The 17,829-nt window shown below is 44.6% G+C and overlaps 1 protein-coding gene across 3 annotated transcripts in view; it reads right to left on the reverse strand.

Annotated features, from left to right (window-relative positions):
• Positions 1-17,829, reverse strand: part of Cpeb4 (cytoplasmic polyadenylation element binding protein 4) — a 47,831-nt gene that overhangs the window by 5,644 nt on the left and 24,358 nt on the right. Inside the window, exons 2-6 of one of the 3 annotated variants that reach the window (XM_090325561.1) lie at positions 15,915-15,965; positions 5,713-5,736; positions 3,724-3,897; positions 1,065-1,154; positions 77-195 (exon numbers count right to left, since the gene is read on the reverse strand). In XM_090325561.1, the coding sequence (XP_090181687.1) occupies positions 77-195; positions 1,065-1,154; positions 3,724-3,897; positions 5,713-5,736; positions 15,915-15,965 (458 nt within the window). The remainder of the gene's footprint in view (positions 1-76; positions 196-1,064; positions 1,155-3,723; positions 3,898-5,712; positions 5,737-15,914; positions 15,966-17,829) is intronic. The other 2 variants (XM_090325563.1, XM_090325562.1) reach the window with 2 other exon arrangements.

Consider the following 17,829-nt stretch of genomic DNA (forward strand, 5'->3'; position numbering starts at 1 on the left):
TCAGTGGGCAGACACACGGGGCCCAGGGGTTTCGTTTAGCTTCTGCTGAGGACACACCCGGGGCTGCGGCACTTACAGGCTTATCCTTGATGGTGGGGCTAGATACACACAGGTAGAGTTTGTCTTCTTCTTCAATACATGCGTCGATGAGTGCCTGTACAGAGCTCTCATCTTGAAACAGCAGGAATGCATAGCCTGAAGGAGAAGACAAAAGCCTCATGAGCTTTCCCATCTGTGTGTGTGTGTGTGTGTGTGTGTGTGTGTGTGTGTGTGTGTGTGTGTGTGTGTGTGTGTGTGTGTGTGTGTGTGTGCGTGCTTTCTTTTTCCAGTCAGATGGGGCTTGAACTCAGGGCCTGGGCACTGTCCCTGAGCCCTTCAGCTCAAGGTTAGCGCTCTATCACTTTGAGCCACAGGACCACTTCCAGTTTTCTAGTGAGTCATGGAAAATGAGTCATGTGGACTTTCATGCCCTGGGCTGGCTTTGAACCGCAATCCTCAGATCTCAGCCTCCTGTGTAGCTAGGATGACAGCAGGCTTGAAAAAGCTGGGTGCCCAGCTTTTGTGGTCATTATTGAGGATACAAAATGCACCCACTAAAACTAAGAAAGGGAAAGGAATAAAAAAAATACAAAAAATAAAGCTTAATACATTTCATACGCATACTGAATTCTGAAATTCACATCAGGGACTTCCATTTTTACAAGGATCTGGAAACTTCTTTCAGAGTACAATCAAAATGGAATTAAAGGTATAGGAGGGGGTAAGCCAGGTGGTGGCTCACGCCTGTCATCCTAGCTACTCAGGAGGCTGAGATCTGAGGATCAAGGTTCAAAGCCAGCCTGGGCACGAAAGACTGAGAGTCTTCTCTCCAATCAATCACTAGAAAACGGGAAGTGGGGCTTGTGGCTCAAGTGGTAGGGTGGTAGCCTTGAGCTGAAGAGCTCAGGGACAGTGCCCATGTCCAGAGTTCAAGCCTCATGACCCCCCCCCCCCAAAAAAAAAAAAGAACATGAGACATTTGCAGTGACGGTGTGCATCTGTGAAAAGGGGGCTTTCAGAATCACCTTTGGGAGGAAAGTAGGATTTGCTCTCAGCTTTATGAGGCCAGTCCACAATCAAAGGGCCAAAGCGCCGGAAGCTAGCAGTGATCTCGTCTAGAGAAAGAAAAACAGAAAGCCAGATGTCAAGACTGTCGTGATCATTTGTTTTGAAGCAGTAGGTTTTTTTGTTGTTGGTGGTGGATTGGTTTGGTTTTCTTTATGTTTATTTCAAATCTAAGCTCACACCTGTAATCCCAGCTACTCAGGAGGTGAAGATCTCAGGATCTCTGATCAATGCAAGTCAGGACAGAAAAGTCCAGCCAAAAGCCAGAAGGGGAGGTCTGGCTCAAGGGGTGGGGTGCAAAGCCTTGAGCCGAAATAAGATCAGGCACAGTGGCCAGGCCCTGAGTTCAAGTGCCAGGACTGGCACTAGCTGACCAAATAGCCAAGTAAATAAATGAATAAATGAATGAGAGACCCATTCTTGGCAGAGGGCTGTAGCAGAAACTCCACCTGCTTACCAGCCAGCTTTTGTGCTCACTGGCTGCTGTCTTTGAAATCTGGCTGGAGGAAGTCTCAAGCTTGCTGAGCTATGAGCTTGAATGTCCATGTTATCTGCAAGGTACCAATTCTCTGTTTCATTTTCCAGTGCTAAGTCTGGGGCTTGAACTCAGGCTCAGGGCCTGGGTACTGTCCCTGAGCTTCCTTTGCTCGAGGCTAGTATTCTACTACTTGAGCCACAGTGCCACTTCTGTTGTTTTTGCTGTTGCTTTGGGTAGTTTAGTGAGATAAGGGCCTCCCAGACCTTCCTGCCCAGGCTGGCTTTGAACCACGATTCTCCAGGCCTCAGCCTCCTGAGTGGCTGGAATGACAGACATGAGCTGTAAGTAGCCTGGCCTAATTCTCTTTTGTTTGTGTTTCAGATACAAAGCCTTTTCAGTTCTTAAGTGGGTTGTCTCAATCCTGTTTCCCCCACAAATCCTATAATTTGCTGCTTAATTCTTCCAAACACAACATGAGCTTCAAGCTGTGGATTCTTAAAACAGAATAAGGATTGATTCAGACTAATCTCCTATTTCAGCACAGGGTTCACCAAGACATTTTATGGTGGGAGAAAAAAGGGTATTTCGATATTTTGATTTTAAAAACCATTTCTGTTTCAATGTTCCAAAAGATTATTTATGAATTAAAATGTGAAGAGGAATCGTAGCCTAAAAAGTGAGTTTCCTACTCAATTTCCTGAGTAGCTAGGATCACAGGCATGAACCACCAGTGCCTGGTCTTGTTTATACATTTCTGTGGGTCTAACTCCAGGAAAACGTAAACTCTTATAAAGCAGGATTTTCTATCTTGTTTATTTAAAAAAAAAAAAAACAGCCAAGGAAGAACAATGCACTGCTTAGAAAAATATTTGCTGAAAGAGAAAAACAAAATAATCACAGAGGATTAGAACTTTTATGATTCCTCCCCCCCTCTTTTTATCATCATGGCTATTGGGTTTGAACTCAGAGCTCTGTGCTTGCTATGTAGGCATTTTACCACCTTTACCCCAAGATTTCCTTTCTTGAACTACAACTATGGGCCACATTTCTCAAAGGTTCTTGCTTAGGAGATTTTAAATCTTGCCAGGCACAAAATTTGCCTGTAATCCTAAACTACCTGGGAAGCTAAGATACGAAGATTATAGTTCAAAGCCAGCCTGGAGAGGAAAGCCCAAGCTACTCTTATGTAGAATTAATCTGCAAAAATCAGAAGTGGAGCCACAGCTCAAGTGGTAGAGAACCATCCTTGAGCAAAAAAAAAAAAAGAAAAAAATGCTAAGACAAAGTGTGAGGTCTTGAGCTCAAAGCCCCGGTAAGGGCACACACACACAAAAAACATTTTGTATGTTGAAATAATGAACTACATAAAAGATAGGTAAGATATAAAAATGTATTTGGCGCAACACACATTGGGGGGGAAAAAAGGTTCGAGCCAAGCGCTGATGGCTCACAGCACTCGGGAGGCTGAGATCTGAGGATCACAGTTTAAAGCCAGCCTGGGCAAGAAAGTCAGTCTGTGAGACTCCGTCTCCAACAACTTAACAAAAGAGCTGGAAGTGGAGCTGTGGTTCAAGTGGCAGAGCGTCCGTCTTGATGGGGGAAGGAGGCTCAGGAACCATTCCCAGGCCCTGAGTTCAAGCCCAAGTACCACGAGAAACAAACAAATAATCTTTTGTCCACAGTCATAGGTCCTTGGGACATGCTCTTCCCCGAGTCAAGCCTCCTGCTACGCTGGTCCCTCCTGCTCCGCCCCCCTCCCTTTTTCGTGGGTCATGGGGCTTGAACTCTGGGCCCGGGCGCTGTCCCTGAGCCCTTCAGCTCTAGGCTACCCCCCTACCCCTGAGCCACAGCCCCATTTCCATTTTCCAGTGACTAACTGAAAATAAGAGTCTCACGTTATGTAGCGTTTTGGGGTGGTTTTTTTTTTTTTGGTGACCGGGCTGGCTTTGAACCTCCATCCTCAGATCTCAGCCTCTTGAGACCCGAGGGCGTGGCTGGGGTGGCGAGCTGCGGTCTGGGCCACACCTCCACCTCCGGGCAGTTCTCATTGGCTGCTGCGGCCACTGGGGGGCGTCACGCGGGCGCTCATTGGCTGGCCCGGCCGGGCCGCCCGCCCCCGCCCCGCCCCCGCGGGTTCTCACCTTCGTCGATGTCCGGAGGCAGTCCACCCACGAACACCTTGCGCGAGTAGCGCTCCACCCTCTCCCCGTTCTGGTGAGGGAAGCAGTGAGGCGAGCCTAGGCCGCTGTGAAGAGGCTGGTCCCCGCGGCCATCATCCAGGAACCCATCCTCCATGGGGAACAGCGACGACTGACCTGAAAGAGAGGAGGAGCACGGAACGCTAACAGCAGGTGCCCCCCCCCCGCCCACTGCGCAGGCGCGCAGGCCACCACGCGCGCAGGCGCGCAGGGGTGGCGGCCCACGGCGCAGGCGCGCCCGGGGTTCTCCTCACTGAGTTCCCAGCACCTCGAAGCCCTGGGTCAGACAGACGGTGGGGAGCCCCGTGGGGGGCTGCTCCGAGTCTAGGGGTGAAGTGGCAGCGGAGGAGGAGAGGGCAGACGCTCGCTCCCCTGCCCTGGCAGAGGACGGAATGGTGGTGGGATGCTCGACCCCATCCCTCCTCCACGGTGCTCCCAGCCAAGCCGGAGGAGCGCTGGCCTTGCGGCAAATGAGAGATGTCTCCTTGGCTGCCTCTGCGGATGGAAACCCCAGCACACAGGAGGAGGAGAATGCCGCTGTGCGTTAACCGTCCTCACGGACCGACCGCAGAGCACCAATTTTCACATCGTGAGCTACAACACAACTCTTTCTCTCACTCACTTTTTTTTTTTTTTTTGCCAGTCCTGGGACTTGAACTCAGGGCCTGGGCACTGTCCCCGAGCTCCTTTGGCTCAAGGCTGACGCTCTGTCGCTGGAGCCACAGAGCCACTTGTGGCTTTTTCGGTGGATGGGATACTGCGGAATCGAACCCAGGGCTTCACGCGTGCTAGGCAATCACTCTACCACTAAGCCACCTTCCCAGCCTGTGCCACACTCTTAAAACACTGTTTTATCACAGATCAGGCTGCTTCTTTACTGCGAGGTAAATTTATTCTGTAGAAATCTATCTCCAGTGCTCTCCACTGTCTCATCACTTCAACATCTTTCTGTTTCCATGTTTGCCTTTACTAAACACAAATAATAATAGCATCGTTGCCACAAAATTAAGCCTTAAAATAACCACATGTCAAGTGCGAGCAAAAAGGATAACAAAATTGAAGGTGATTTTTCGGAATGAGCTTTAGAAAAAAATCTAGGCTACCTAAAATGTCTTTTGATGTAACATGACAAAACTATGACAGATGGCAAAAATAAATAAAAAGAAAGCAGCCAGGCACTAAGTGGCTCCCATCTGTAATTCTAGCTCCTCAGGGGGTGGAGATCTGAGGATCTCATGTGCATACAAGAGTCTGTGAGACTCTGCTAGCTCATCAACCAGCAGAAAGCCAGAGGTGGAGAGGTGGCTCATGGGATAGAACACCAACCTTGAGAGAAAAGCCAAATGACAGCAGGAAGCCCCAGGACTGGCATAAACATAAAGTAAAAGTAAACAAATAGAAAGGTTGATTCTAGCACTCTAGGGAATGAATTTTTAGAATCTCCTTAGTCCTTCCAAGAGTCTTCTCCCCTTATATTTGAAAGGTATATATAGGATGAGTTAGTTGTTTAACTCACCTTAGTTTCAACCCATTGTCATTTGCTGACTCAGCGAAACAAGTTGCAGAATTGTAACTGAGCCTCCAAGACAACTTTTGAGATTTGAGTTAAGTAAGTCCATTTCCCCTTTAAAGCTCTTTAATAGTTTTTAACCTATGAAATTCTTTTCAGAAGAAAAGGGGGGTAGGAGGCCAATCTTTAGGTGTTCATAAGTCAAATAGCCAAGGCAACGTAGGGAAATTATTCGACTTTAAATTGCACCTTTTGGCAATTTATGACAAGTTCCTAACTCTACACAGTGAGGTCTAAAATGTTCACGATAACACAGGAAAGACTCTTTCATTTCCCCCTCACCCCTTCCCCACATGAGTTAGAAAGCTGCAGTGTTCCCAATACAAGTGACACATTAAAAAAATTAAAAGCAATAATGTTACCTCTCCTCCGCCCATATGTCCTTGCTGCATGCCAAATGAGAAGAAAAAAAACACAAAAACAAAAAAACCTTTCAAACATTGTCCAAAGAATCAACTGAGATTTCATCTACCAGCTTTTGAAACAGAGGGAGAAAAATGGCTGAAATCTTCATTTCCTGACCAAAGTGTCAAAAATAAGCAACTAGATGGTAGCAGGTCAACTCAATATGGCATCTTTCCCCCCCCCCCAAGTTCTTCAAAAATATTGTCAGTTTTGACTTCTTTTAAGGGAAGGTTTTTAGGGAAGTGTCACCTGAGTCCCAAACCATTATGAAACCAAAGCAGTACCAAACATGACCAAAACCAGTAACCACTATATGAACCAAATTTCTCACCAATTTTCCCCCAGTCTTTCCTGCCTGGGCTGGCTTCGAACCGGGACCCTTGGTTCTCAGCCTTCTGGGTAGGATTACAGGCACGAACCACTGGTGCCTGGCTACATTCTAAGTTTTAAACTAGGAAATGTTGCTTGAGACTAGATATTTCCTGAATCTTAAAGCCCATTCTCTCCTCAGTTCTAACCAGCAAATGTTTCCTGAATGCCTGGCATCGCTAAAGCCCCTTCTGGGTCACTGCGCCCCACCACAAATGGATTACTGGATTATGCATTGTACTTTGCTACACAGCGGTCCCCCCGCCTTTAGCCAGTGTTTTGTTTGCCATGGTTTCAGTGACCCGGTGGTCCACTCCACGACTGAAAACACTGGATGGAAAATTCCAGAAACAAACCCTTTCTAAGTGCTAAATGACCCAGCCTTTGGAGTAGAGTGATGAAACCTCACACCTCCCACCCCATCCTGCCCAAACCATCAACTGTCCCTTTGTCCAGAACATTCATGTTGTAAGTTACCTGCCTCTTAGTCATTCTTTTTGAGAGATTTTATTAACACTGATTTTTACATCATAGTTCAAATGTCATGTTTCACAAACGAGTACTCAAGAAGGGAATCTCTATACAATCACTGGCACTTAGATTTTAGAACATAACTAAGCTGAGGGTTTGTATGTCATAGATACATATCAATCTATATAACATTATGTCTATTCAGTATATATCCCATCATACATTTTTATGTCTATGTTTATATCTCCAAGACCATGTCCATACCTCTTAGTCATTTTTGAGATGAGAGGGAGGGAGGGAAGGAGGGAGTGCGTGCTGTTTTCCTGTTTCAGACATCTAATCAGGGGTCACAGAACAGAACCAAGTATATAAGGGCAATTACTATCCCAGGACAGGGGTCAGTGTGACAGGAACAGAAGGAGAGGGACAGTTGGTTATTGGGGGGGTAGGGTGGGGTCTGAAATAGACTTTAAAGGTAAAACAGAGGAATGGCACCCAGACCCGCCTTGCCACTGTCTGGGGTGCTTGTCATGCTCAGGGAAAGGTGGCCTGAACATACAGAATGGGTAAAGATCTGGCAGACAGTCAGGCTGAGTTGTTTGGAAATGGAGGTGTGGTTCAAGCGGTAGAGCTGCAGCCTTGAATGAAAATGCAGGAGCTCAAGGCCCTTAGTTCAAGTCCAAGTTCCAGAGAGGGGGCGAAAAAAGCAGTAACACTTTTATTGTGGTTGTTCTACTGGGGTTTGAACTTAGGGCTTTGTGTTCAGGTCTCAGCCTCCTGAGTGGCTAGGATTACAGGAGTGAGCCACCGCACCCCGCTGCAGACTTGAGATCTTAAAAAAGCTCTGGGACTCTTGAGTTCAAGCCCCAGTACTGGTGAAACAAAAACAAACAGAAGAAAGGAAGGAAGAAAGGGAGGGAGGGAGGGGAGCGGGAGGGAGGGAGGGGAGCGGGAGGGAGGGAGGGAAGGGTTTTAATTGTGTTTATATGAATCTGTATTTTGGAGAAGTTCTATCTATATCAGCTAAACTCTGCTCAGAGTTTTCCTTAGTTTACCTACGAATTATCTCTGAGATTTGAAAAAAAAAATACATCTTACTACTAACGAAGAAAAATCTCCTAGACACTATCAGAGTCCAAAACTGCCTATTATTTACATGTCTGTCTTCTTTCATTTGTATTATAAGAAGTCCCTCAAATAATTTACCATTTAGGGATAGCAGGATTCAAGAGTGGTAAAATGACCTGGAAACAGCATTCATGGGGTTTGATGACTTTTGGATATATGTCTTTAGATCCCTCATAAATGCATGCTTCCACACAATCTTTCCCAGACTGCTCACAAATGCTTTTGTTTATTTTTTTTTTCCAGTCCTGGGGCTTGAACTCAAGGCCTGGGCACTGTCCTTGAGCTTTCTCAAGACTAGCATTCTACCACTTGAGCCACAATACCACTTCTGGCTTTTTCTGTGTATGTGGTACTATGAAATCAAACCCAGAGCTTCACGCATGCTAGGCAAGCACTCTACCACTAGGCCACACTCCCAGCCCACAGATGCTTTTATTATTGGCAGTGTCATACTCATGAAATCCTTGCCATTAAAATATTCCTCATGTTTCTGGGCTATACTAGCAAAGAAGGTATGGAAACATTTGGCAGAACTTTTCCTTTTCTCTCCATATATATATATGTATATATATATATATATATATATCTTTACAAAAGTGAGAAACTATTCAGTTCTTAGAGAAAGTATCTTTTCTCATTGGTTGTAATAAAAAGTAACTCTAATATGATACATGAAGAACAAATTAATATGTTGCTTTTTAGCTGGGATGTGTCATTCAAGCTACTCAGAAGGCTGAGATCTAAGGACTGCAGTTCGAAGCCAGCCTGGGCAGAAAAGTCTATGAGACTCATTTCCAATAAACTGTTCAGACAAAACTGGAAGTGATGCCGTGGCTCAAGGAGTAGAGTGCTAGCCTTGAGCACAAAGAGGTTCAGGGACAGGCCCAGGCCCCAAATTCAAGGCCCATGACTGGCCAAAAATAAAAAAATATAGAATATATGAATATTATGTACAATACATATTACATAGTATACATATGTAGTATACATAATGTACAAATTATACTAATATCCAAAGTATAATATATTATGTAATAAATATATATAATTGATCTCAAAAGTAATCAGAGAGCAAGATGCGGGTGGCTTATATCTGTAATCCTAAGTACTCAGGAGGCTGAGATCTGAGGATCACAGTTCAAAGCCAGCCCAGGCACACAAAAGTCTATGAGATTGTTATCTCCAATTAACCCTAGAAAACCAGAAGTGGTACTGTGGCTCAAGCAGTAGAGCACTAAACCTTGAGCTGAAGAGCTTAGTGATAGCACTCAGGCCTAGAGTTCAAGGCCCCATGATGGATATAATAATAATAATAATAACAAGAAGAAGGAGAAGAGTACTGATCAGACAAACTGGGAAGAAGAAGAAGAAGAAGAAGAAGAAGAAGAAGAAGAAGAAGAAGAAGAAGAAGAAGAAGAAGAAGAAGAAGAAGAAGAAGAAGAAGACGACGACGACTGATCAGACAAACTGGGCACTGGGTGGCTTATACCTGTAATCCTACTACTGAGATCTGAGGGTCACAGCACTAAGTCAGCCTGGGCAGAAAAGTCCATGAGACTCTTATGTCCAAAGAACCACCAAAAAGCTGGAAGTAGAGTTGTGGCTTAAGTGGTGGAATAATAGTCTTAAGCAAAAAGAGCTCAGGAATGGTACTCAGGCTCTGAATTCAAGTCCTAGGACCAACACACACACACACACACACACACACACACACACACACACACACACACACACACACTGATAGCATCCAGTCACAGACATTTTTAGTACAACTAGAAGAAGGTGGTGCATTACTCCAGCCAAGAAGTGGACAACACAGACAGACCCTGTCTCAACAGGAAGGAAGGGAGAGAGGGAGGGAGGGAGGGAGGGGGAAAAGAAACACTTGAGAGAATTAGCCAAATGAGCAAATCCGTTAAAAAGAGAAAAATCAATGGCTTGGCACTAAAACTTGTTTTTCTTTTCTTTTTCTTTTTTCTTTTCTTTGCCAGTCCTGGGCTTGAGCTCAGGGCCTGAGCACTGTCCTTGGACTTTCTCAAGGCTAGAGCTCTACCACTTGAGCCTCAGCACCACTTCCGGCTTTTTTTTTTTCTATATGTGGTACCAAGGAACCGAACCCGGGTCTTCGCGCATGCTAGGCAAGCACTTTAACCACTAGGCCAAACTCCCGGCCTAAAACTTGTTTTTCTATGAGCAAAAGAAGAAGGAAAGGTGAAGCTGGTCCAGGTGTGATTGGTTCACCTTTGTCATTCTGGCACTCAGAGGGCTGAGATCTAGAGAACTGCTGTTCAATGCCAGCCAGGGTGGAAAAGTCTGGCAGACTCCATGTACGAACTGAATAACAAAAAGCTTTGCTAGAGGCATGGCTCAAGAGGTAGAGTGCCAAATGGTCAGGCAAACAAAGCTAAACAATCATAAGGCCCTGAGTTTACACCCTAGTACTGACAAGAATAATCAAGTGACAGAGAGAGGAGAGCAACTCAAAACAGTGCAATAAAAATGCAACGAATCGTTTTTTAAATGATTTTTACAAATCAGCCTCCAATTTAACAGACTCATTGTTGAAAGTTACCTGACACATATGCTTAGAAGAATTTTCGACAGCACACTGGTTTGGGCTTATATTCATTAGCTTGTTGGTACAAAATTCAAAGAATGCCTGCAAGAAAGAACTACCACAGGAAACAGGAAAGGTGGCGTTACAACTCTGTTTCTTCTTTTTTTTTTTGCCAGTCCTGGGCTTGAGCTCAGGGTCTGAGCACTGTCCTTGGGTTTTCTCAAGGCTAGAGCTCTACCACTTGAGCCAAAGCACCACTTCTGGCTTTTTTCTATGTATGTGGTACCGAGGAATCGAACCCGGGTCTTCATGCATGCTAGGCAAGCACTTTAACCACTAGGCCAAACTCCCGGCCCAACAACTCTGTTTCTTTGTACGTGTTTGTGTTGGGATGCTAATACTACAACCTGAACTCAGGACCTGAATGCTGTCTCTGAGGTTTCTCATTCAAGGCTTGGGTTTTACTAGTTGAGCCACAGCTTCATTTCCCACTTTTTTTTTTTTTGGTGGTTTATTGGAGATAAGAGTCTCATGGGCTTTCTTGCCTGGGCTGGCTTTGAACCGTGATCCTCGGATCTCAGCCTCTTGAGTAGCTAGGATGACAGGCGTGAGCCAGAGTTGCCTGGCCGGACTCAGTCTTTTAACTGCCAGTAGTACATGAAGGTCACTGGAAACTTGAAGAGCGATGATACTGCATGATAAAATAAGATGTAATTTGATCCAGGGATGAGTCATGCCTGCTTTCTCTATATAGGCAAATCCCAACGGGATTTCAACGGAACCTGCCCACGAGTGACAGGTGACTCTTCATTTCTTTTATTAAGAATTCGAGCCCTCATCCATCTCCAAAAAGTTTTGAGATTGCTTAATTTATTTTTCTTTTGCCAGTCCTGGGTCTTGAACTCAAGGCCTGAGCACTGTCCTTGGGCTTTCTCAAGGCTAGAGCTCTACCACTTGAGCCACAGCACCACTTCTAGCTTTTCTGTGTATGTGGTTCTGAGGAATCGAACCCTGGTCTTTGTGTATGCTAGGCAAGCACTCTTACCACTAGGCCAAACTCCCAGCCCGAGAGTGCTTAAATTTTTCAAAACAAGTTGCATGATTAAAACAACAAATCAGTTAAAATTCGAATATCTGTAGTCCTGGTGACGCATGCCTATAACCCTAATAACTAAAGACGCTGAGTTCTGAGGTTCGAAGCCTGCCAAGGCAGGAAGGTCTGTGCGACTCTTATCTCGAAGGAGCACTTAAAAAGAAATAGAGCTGGGGCTCCAGTGGTAGAGTGCTAGCCTTGAGCAAAAGTGCTTAGGGACAGTGTCCAGGCCCCTGTGTTCAAACCCCAGGATCAATACCCAAAAAAGAAAAAAAAATCACATATATGTGTGTGAAAACTTGCACATGAGAAAGAGGCCAAAGCAGTGCTTGGTTATTTTTATCTAAACCAAACAAGAAATAGCTTCTAACTCAAGAGAAAGTTCTGGACATTAGAGCAAGAATGGTTTACTGCAGAGAAGCTCTCTTCTATGGATTTGGAAAAGCTTGAACATCCTAATTACAGCAGACCAAGAAAGCCAAAAGATGACTACAAATTACCTCAATGTATTAACCTCAATATATACTAGGGGTTTATTTCCTGTTTTAATTCAGCATTGAGAATGTATATAATGAAAAGGACAGGCAAAAGGAAAAGTTTGCATTACTGACCTCTGTCTCTGTCTCTGTCTCTCACACACACACATACACACAACCACATTCAACAGTAGACAACCTTTACATACTCCTCTAAGGCTTGTGTTTTGTAATTGTTTCTTCTTTTGTAAACCATTAAGCACTAATACTCCTAACTCCCCCCCAGCCTTGTCCCCTCCCCCAAATCACCCACTTTCTGTACATCTGTCATCCTAGCTACTCAGGAAGCTCATGGTTCAAAGCCAGCCAAGGCAGGAAAGTCTGTGAGATTTTTTTTTTTCTTTTGCCAGTCCTGAGCTTGAGCTCAGGGCCTGAGCACTGTCCTTGGACTTTCTCAAGGCTAGAGCTCTACCACTTGAGCCTCAGCACCACTTCCGGCTTTTTTCTATGTATGTGGTACCGAGGAATCGAACCCGGGTCTTCATGCATGCTAGGCAAGCACTTTAACCACTAGGCCAAACTCCTGGCCCCATGTGAGATTCTTATCTCCAATTAAGCACTGAAATGAATATCAGCCCTGAGATCTTAAAAAAAAAAAAAAGGCAGTGCCCTGACTCTGAGTTCAAGCCCCAATACCGGTGAAACAAAAACAAACAAGCAGGCCAGGTGCAGTGGCTCATGCCTGTAATCCTAGCTAGCTACTTAGGAGGCTGAGATGTGACGATCAAGGTTCAATGCCACCCCTGGCACTAAAAACCCTAAAGACCAAGAGACTCTTATCTCCAATTAACCACCAGAAAACCAAAAGTGGGGCTGTGGCTCAAGGGGTAGGGCGGTAGCCTTGAGCTGAAGAGTGCCCTGGCCCAGAGTTCAAGTGCCAGGACTGACCAAAAAAGAAAAAAGAAAAAAAAAGGGCTTTAACTATGTTTATATGAATTTTGTATTTTGGAAACATTCTATTTATATCAGCTAAACTATGTTCAGAGTTTTCCTTAGTTTACCTATGAATAAGCCACACAAAAAGTCCGTGAGACATTTATCTCCAATTAACCACCAGAAAACCTGAAGTGGCGCTGTGGCTCACCTGGTAAAGCACTAGCCTTGAGGTGATGTGCTCAGGGACAATTCCCAGACCTAGAGTTCAAGCCCCGTGACAAAAGAAAAAAAGAAGTCCCTCAATAATTCACCGTGTTCCAGGGATGACACTGAATGATTCACAGTTAATCTCCAAAATAATCCTAAGAGATGGAAGTATTTGTGTTTCTTGAGTCTGTGTTCACTAAGAGTAATACATTACTCAAAAGGCTGAGATCTGAGGATCCAGGTTCAAAGCCAGCCCAGGCACAAAAGAACCCGAGACTCTTATCTCCAGTTAACCTCTAGAAAACAGGGAGTGGGGCTTGGCTCAAGGGTAGGGGGGTAGCCTTGAGCTGAAGAGCCCAGGACTAGTTCAATCCCCACCACACACACACACACACACACACACACACACACACACACACACACACGAGCAATACATTCGTGCACTCCATTAAGAGCACGAAGTTCATTCACTAGACTTGCAATGTAACTATGTCTAAAAATCTGAGCTCACCTAACAATAAAATTACCAAGAATCAATACATGAATATTATTTTCCTTTTGTACTAGAGTTTGAACTCATGGACTCCTTAGTTTGCTTGCCAAGCTGGTGCTCTACTTCTTGAGCCATGCCTCTGGTCCAGGTTTTTGCTGACCATATTGGGAAATGGAATCTAGCAGATTTTTATAGCCAGGCTGACGCCACCTTCTAGATCTGAACTTCCTGAGTAGCCAGTGTGACAGGCCTGAGTCACTGACCCTAGGAAGTGGTTCTCTCTTGAGGATACTTTATAAATAGGACGGAAAGAGTGGGCAGATCCTATTTCTAAATCAGGTGATAAAGGAATGGTACAAGTGCCCCTCTCCCCTACTAACTGGGTATGCAACTTTCAAATCTATTCTACATCTTCTCCACTGGAGAGAGAACAGATCTGTCATTCCATTTTACCAGTTAGTTAATCTATCTACAAGTAAGTTTTGTTCTTCATTTATATCTACACAAACTGGCATCTGGCCATAGGTGGTTTGTTATTTTTTAAAAACGCACACAGACAAACACTTGATTGTATCTGACAAAATCGAGTTTGGGGACCTGTGACACTCGATACTAGGCCTTAGACTATGTCGCTCAGCTGGGCGCTGGTGGCTCATGCCTGTCATCCTAGCTGCTCAGGAAGCTAAGGTCTGAGGATCCCAGTTCAAAACTAGCCAGCATAAAGGTCCCCGTGAGGCTCTTATCTCCCATGACCTACTCAAAAAACAGGAAGTGGCACTGTGGCTCAAGTGGCAGATACTAGCCTTGAGCACAAAGAGGCTCAGGGACAGCATCCAGGTCCTGAGTCTCAAGCCCTACAACAACAACCAAAAAAACCAGACTTCATCATACTCCTGAGTCTGGCTGGAAGAGCCAGAAAAGTTTTCTGCTTGCCCTTTTCTATTTTTCCATTAAAAAGCAAATCATTTAGTCTACTTCCAGAGTTTGAGGATAAGTAACATTTTAAAACATTAAAAAAAATATTTATCAGGTGTTCATGGCTCACACTTGTAATCCGAATTACGTAGAAGGCCGAGTTCTGCAGATCACAGTTCAAAGTCAGCCAAGGCAGAAAAGTCCATGAAACCTATCACCAATTACCCGCAAAAATCTGGAAGTAGAGTTATTGTTCAAGTGGTAGATTACCAGCCTTGAGTGAAAAAACTGGGTTCAAACCCCAGTACCTTTGCTAAGTAAAAGCTGTTGAACAGATTCACAAAAGAAAAGACATGAATAGAGAAAACCAGACTTTAAGGAAAATCTAGTAGAGAAGTTGTTCTCATGGCGACAAGGACCAGCATGGAAACAGCAACTGATCCAACTGCACAAAGAAGCTCTACCACTTTGCCTGAGTGGCAGGCCATGTTGCCTGTGGCTGTAATGCCACAGGAAAGAGGTCCACTCTGCTGTGATGGCATGTCCACCCATGTCCATCAATGCCGGGAGTTTGTGGGAACTCAGCGATCCAGCTCCATCTAACCATTCACTTCAAGCGTCAATGCCACCGCACACCGATTTACACAACATCCCAGCCTGTCACAAAGCCCATCTTCCCCTTTCCAGTGGACAGACCATAGACTGGGTTTGTGCTTTGAGGGACAATGACAACACAGCTTTAGTCAAAGATGGGTGAGGTGGTAGGACTTAAAAGGGGGGTTTGCCAAAGGGAAAAGCATCATCAATGCAGACACTTGAAAGGTAGATAAGAAGCAAAAGCAAGAGACTCCACTTTAAGCTGCGAGACTGACTGACACCTAAACCCTCTGGAGGAACGGAAGTCCTGCCCCTTTCCCCATGAACCTGAGCTTGCCTATCCTGAGAACCTAACCCTAACCCTGAGGTAGGGAGAATCCCGCAGGTTTGATTCGCCAAGTCCTCTCTGACAGCAGCACTGGGTGACCTTGTTCTTTGCGAGGTCATGTGCTGTGGTCTTGGGCTGGCTCCTTCTGGTTTGAAAGCTAGGATCACTTCCCCTCATGGCCCATTTTCTCCCAGCTACATGGCGGAAATGGCCTTCATGAGACATGTCAAAGGTCGCCAGAAGCGAATGTCCCATAAAGGCTATCTTCATCCTTAGATTCTCGCTTCAGCTCACTGGAGCTGGTTCCAGACATGGGAAGTGACTGACTCCTCAAATCTTCTACTTCTTCTTCTTAAGAAGTTATTCAAAGGAGTTACAATTCCACAAGTCCAGTTCTAGTTCATGAAAAGTGTTTGCCGTCAGTTTCAGGGCATTGTTCTGAACATGGCTGATTAATTGCAAGTGTTGTCCACAAGGTAGAATGAAAGTCACTTCTCTACTTGTGGAAGTATAACGTGATTTTTCTCCCCTCGCTCTAAACCTACTGCAGTTCTGTGAACTCCACTAAGGTAAATTAATTATCACTTACCATTAATAAGCAGAGAACTATCGGATCCTGGGTATGAATAGTTTACACGACCTGAAGGTAAAAGAAGGCCGTTACTAAATTTGGTTTCATAGGTGATTGTAAAATTACTCAATAACACAGCTGAACGGATTGCTTTTAACAGGCAATAAATTGTACTTAACACGCTGTATTCCAGGACAAAACTCAGTTGTAGACAAGGTATTGGGAAGGAAGTATCCATCGAACATGCTCACCAATTGTTTTTTTTGCCAGTCCTGGGATTTGAACTCAGGACCTGGGCACTGTCCTTGAGCTTTCTCAAGGCTAGTGCTCTACCACTTGAACCACAGCACCACTTCTGGCTTTTTCTGGTATGTGGAATTGAAGCCAGGGCTTCATAACGTGCTAGGCAAGCACTCTACCTCTAGACCAGGCCTTCCAGCCCTCACCAAAATATAAGAGGGGAACATTTGCATGTAATTAATAAAATATCCCTCTTTTAACAACTAAGTTATTCTCACTTCCAAAGGCCGACTCAAAGGAATTTTCCTTCTCTTCTTACATTCTGATATCAACAGCACAGACACCATCTTTGGGGTTTTTGTCCCATAAACATGAACTATTTTGTTAGTGGTGGGGTTTGTTCCTTTTAACAGAGTATGTACCAAGCAATAATATTTTCCTAGATGCCATGTAAAAAAAAAGTGCCACGTTTGTGCCCACATATCCAGCCACTTCAATTGAAGTTTAGGACAATGTCTAAACTTTGGGATGAAGAGTATTTCACATCACGTACAAAGGAAATACCACATGATGGAAAATACCAGAAGGCTCCAACCTCATACCCAAGAGCACTGTAGGCTCTTGGCAAACATATTTAATCCACAATGGTCACCCGAGATGCTCTTCAAAAAGAAGTTGTAAGCTGGCAGTCAATGGTTCATGGCTATTATCCTGGCTACTCAGGAGGTTGAGATCTGAGGATCACAGTTCAGAACCAGCCTGGGCAGGAAAGTCCATGAGATTCTTATCTCTAATGAAGCACCAAAAAGTCAGAAGTGGAGCTGTGGCTCAAGTGGCAAAGTACTAGCCTTAAGCAAAAACAAACAAACAAACAAACAAACAAAAAACCCCTCAGGAACAGCAAGTGCCAGGGCCAAGTTCAAACCCCAGGACAGGCACACACAGGTACAAAGACACACACACACACACACACACACACACACACACAATAATAACTTATGAAAGTGCCACCATTATTTATACTTCACAATAACTAGGAGAGAAAGCAATAAGATTTCTCCGTCTTGCAAAAGTTCTGTTTTGCAACAGCCTCTGTGTGTAAGTTGAACTATCTAGATCACCCCTACTTAAGACATATGATGTACTCTACAAGTTACAAAATAAAAATTAGTAAATTTCTACACCCTACCCGTCCATCTGTCCCTCCCCCTTGAGGGGAATGAAGGCAAACCCTTAATGTAATATGGTGTTTGGTCATTAAAGGGATGGGGAAGGAAACTCTAATCTCACAAAATCTCAACTCTAGAAAAGTTAGGGAAAGTCCTAAGTTTAAGGCATTGCCAGATGCCAGTAAGACTTTAGCTACTCAGGAGGCTGAGATCTGAGGATCTCAATTCAAAGCCAGGCCAGGTAGAAAAATCCTCATGAGACTTATTTCCAACTGAAAAGAGCCAGAGCGGCTCTATGCCTCAAGTGGGCAGAGTGCTAGCCTTGAACACAAAGAGACTCAGGGACAGCACCAAGTCCCCGAGTGCTAGTCCCAAGACCAACTGAAAAAACAAAAACAAACAAAACAAAAAAGAAAAGAGAAAAACTTCGCAGAAATGATTTAAAATATGGTAAAAGTCAATACAGAAACAGAGGTGCCTAATTATATTGTTTGAAGTTAAGATCCCAAAGGAAATGTATTATT

The sequence above is a fragment of the Megascapheus bottae genome, chromosome 38, assembly GCF_031878675.1.
Source record: "Megascapheus bottae isolate mThoBot1 chromosome 38, mThoBot2.hap1, whole genome shotgun sequence".
NCBI classification, from domain to species: Eukaryota; Metazoa; Chordata; class Mammalia; order Rodentia; family Geomyidae; genus Megascapheus; species Megascapheus bottae.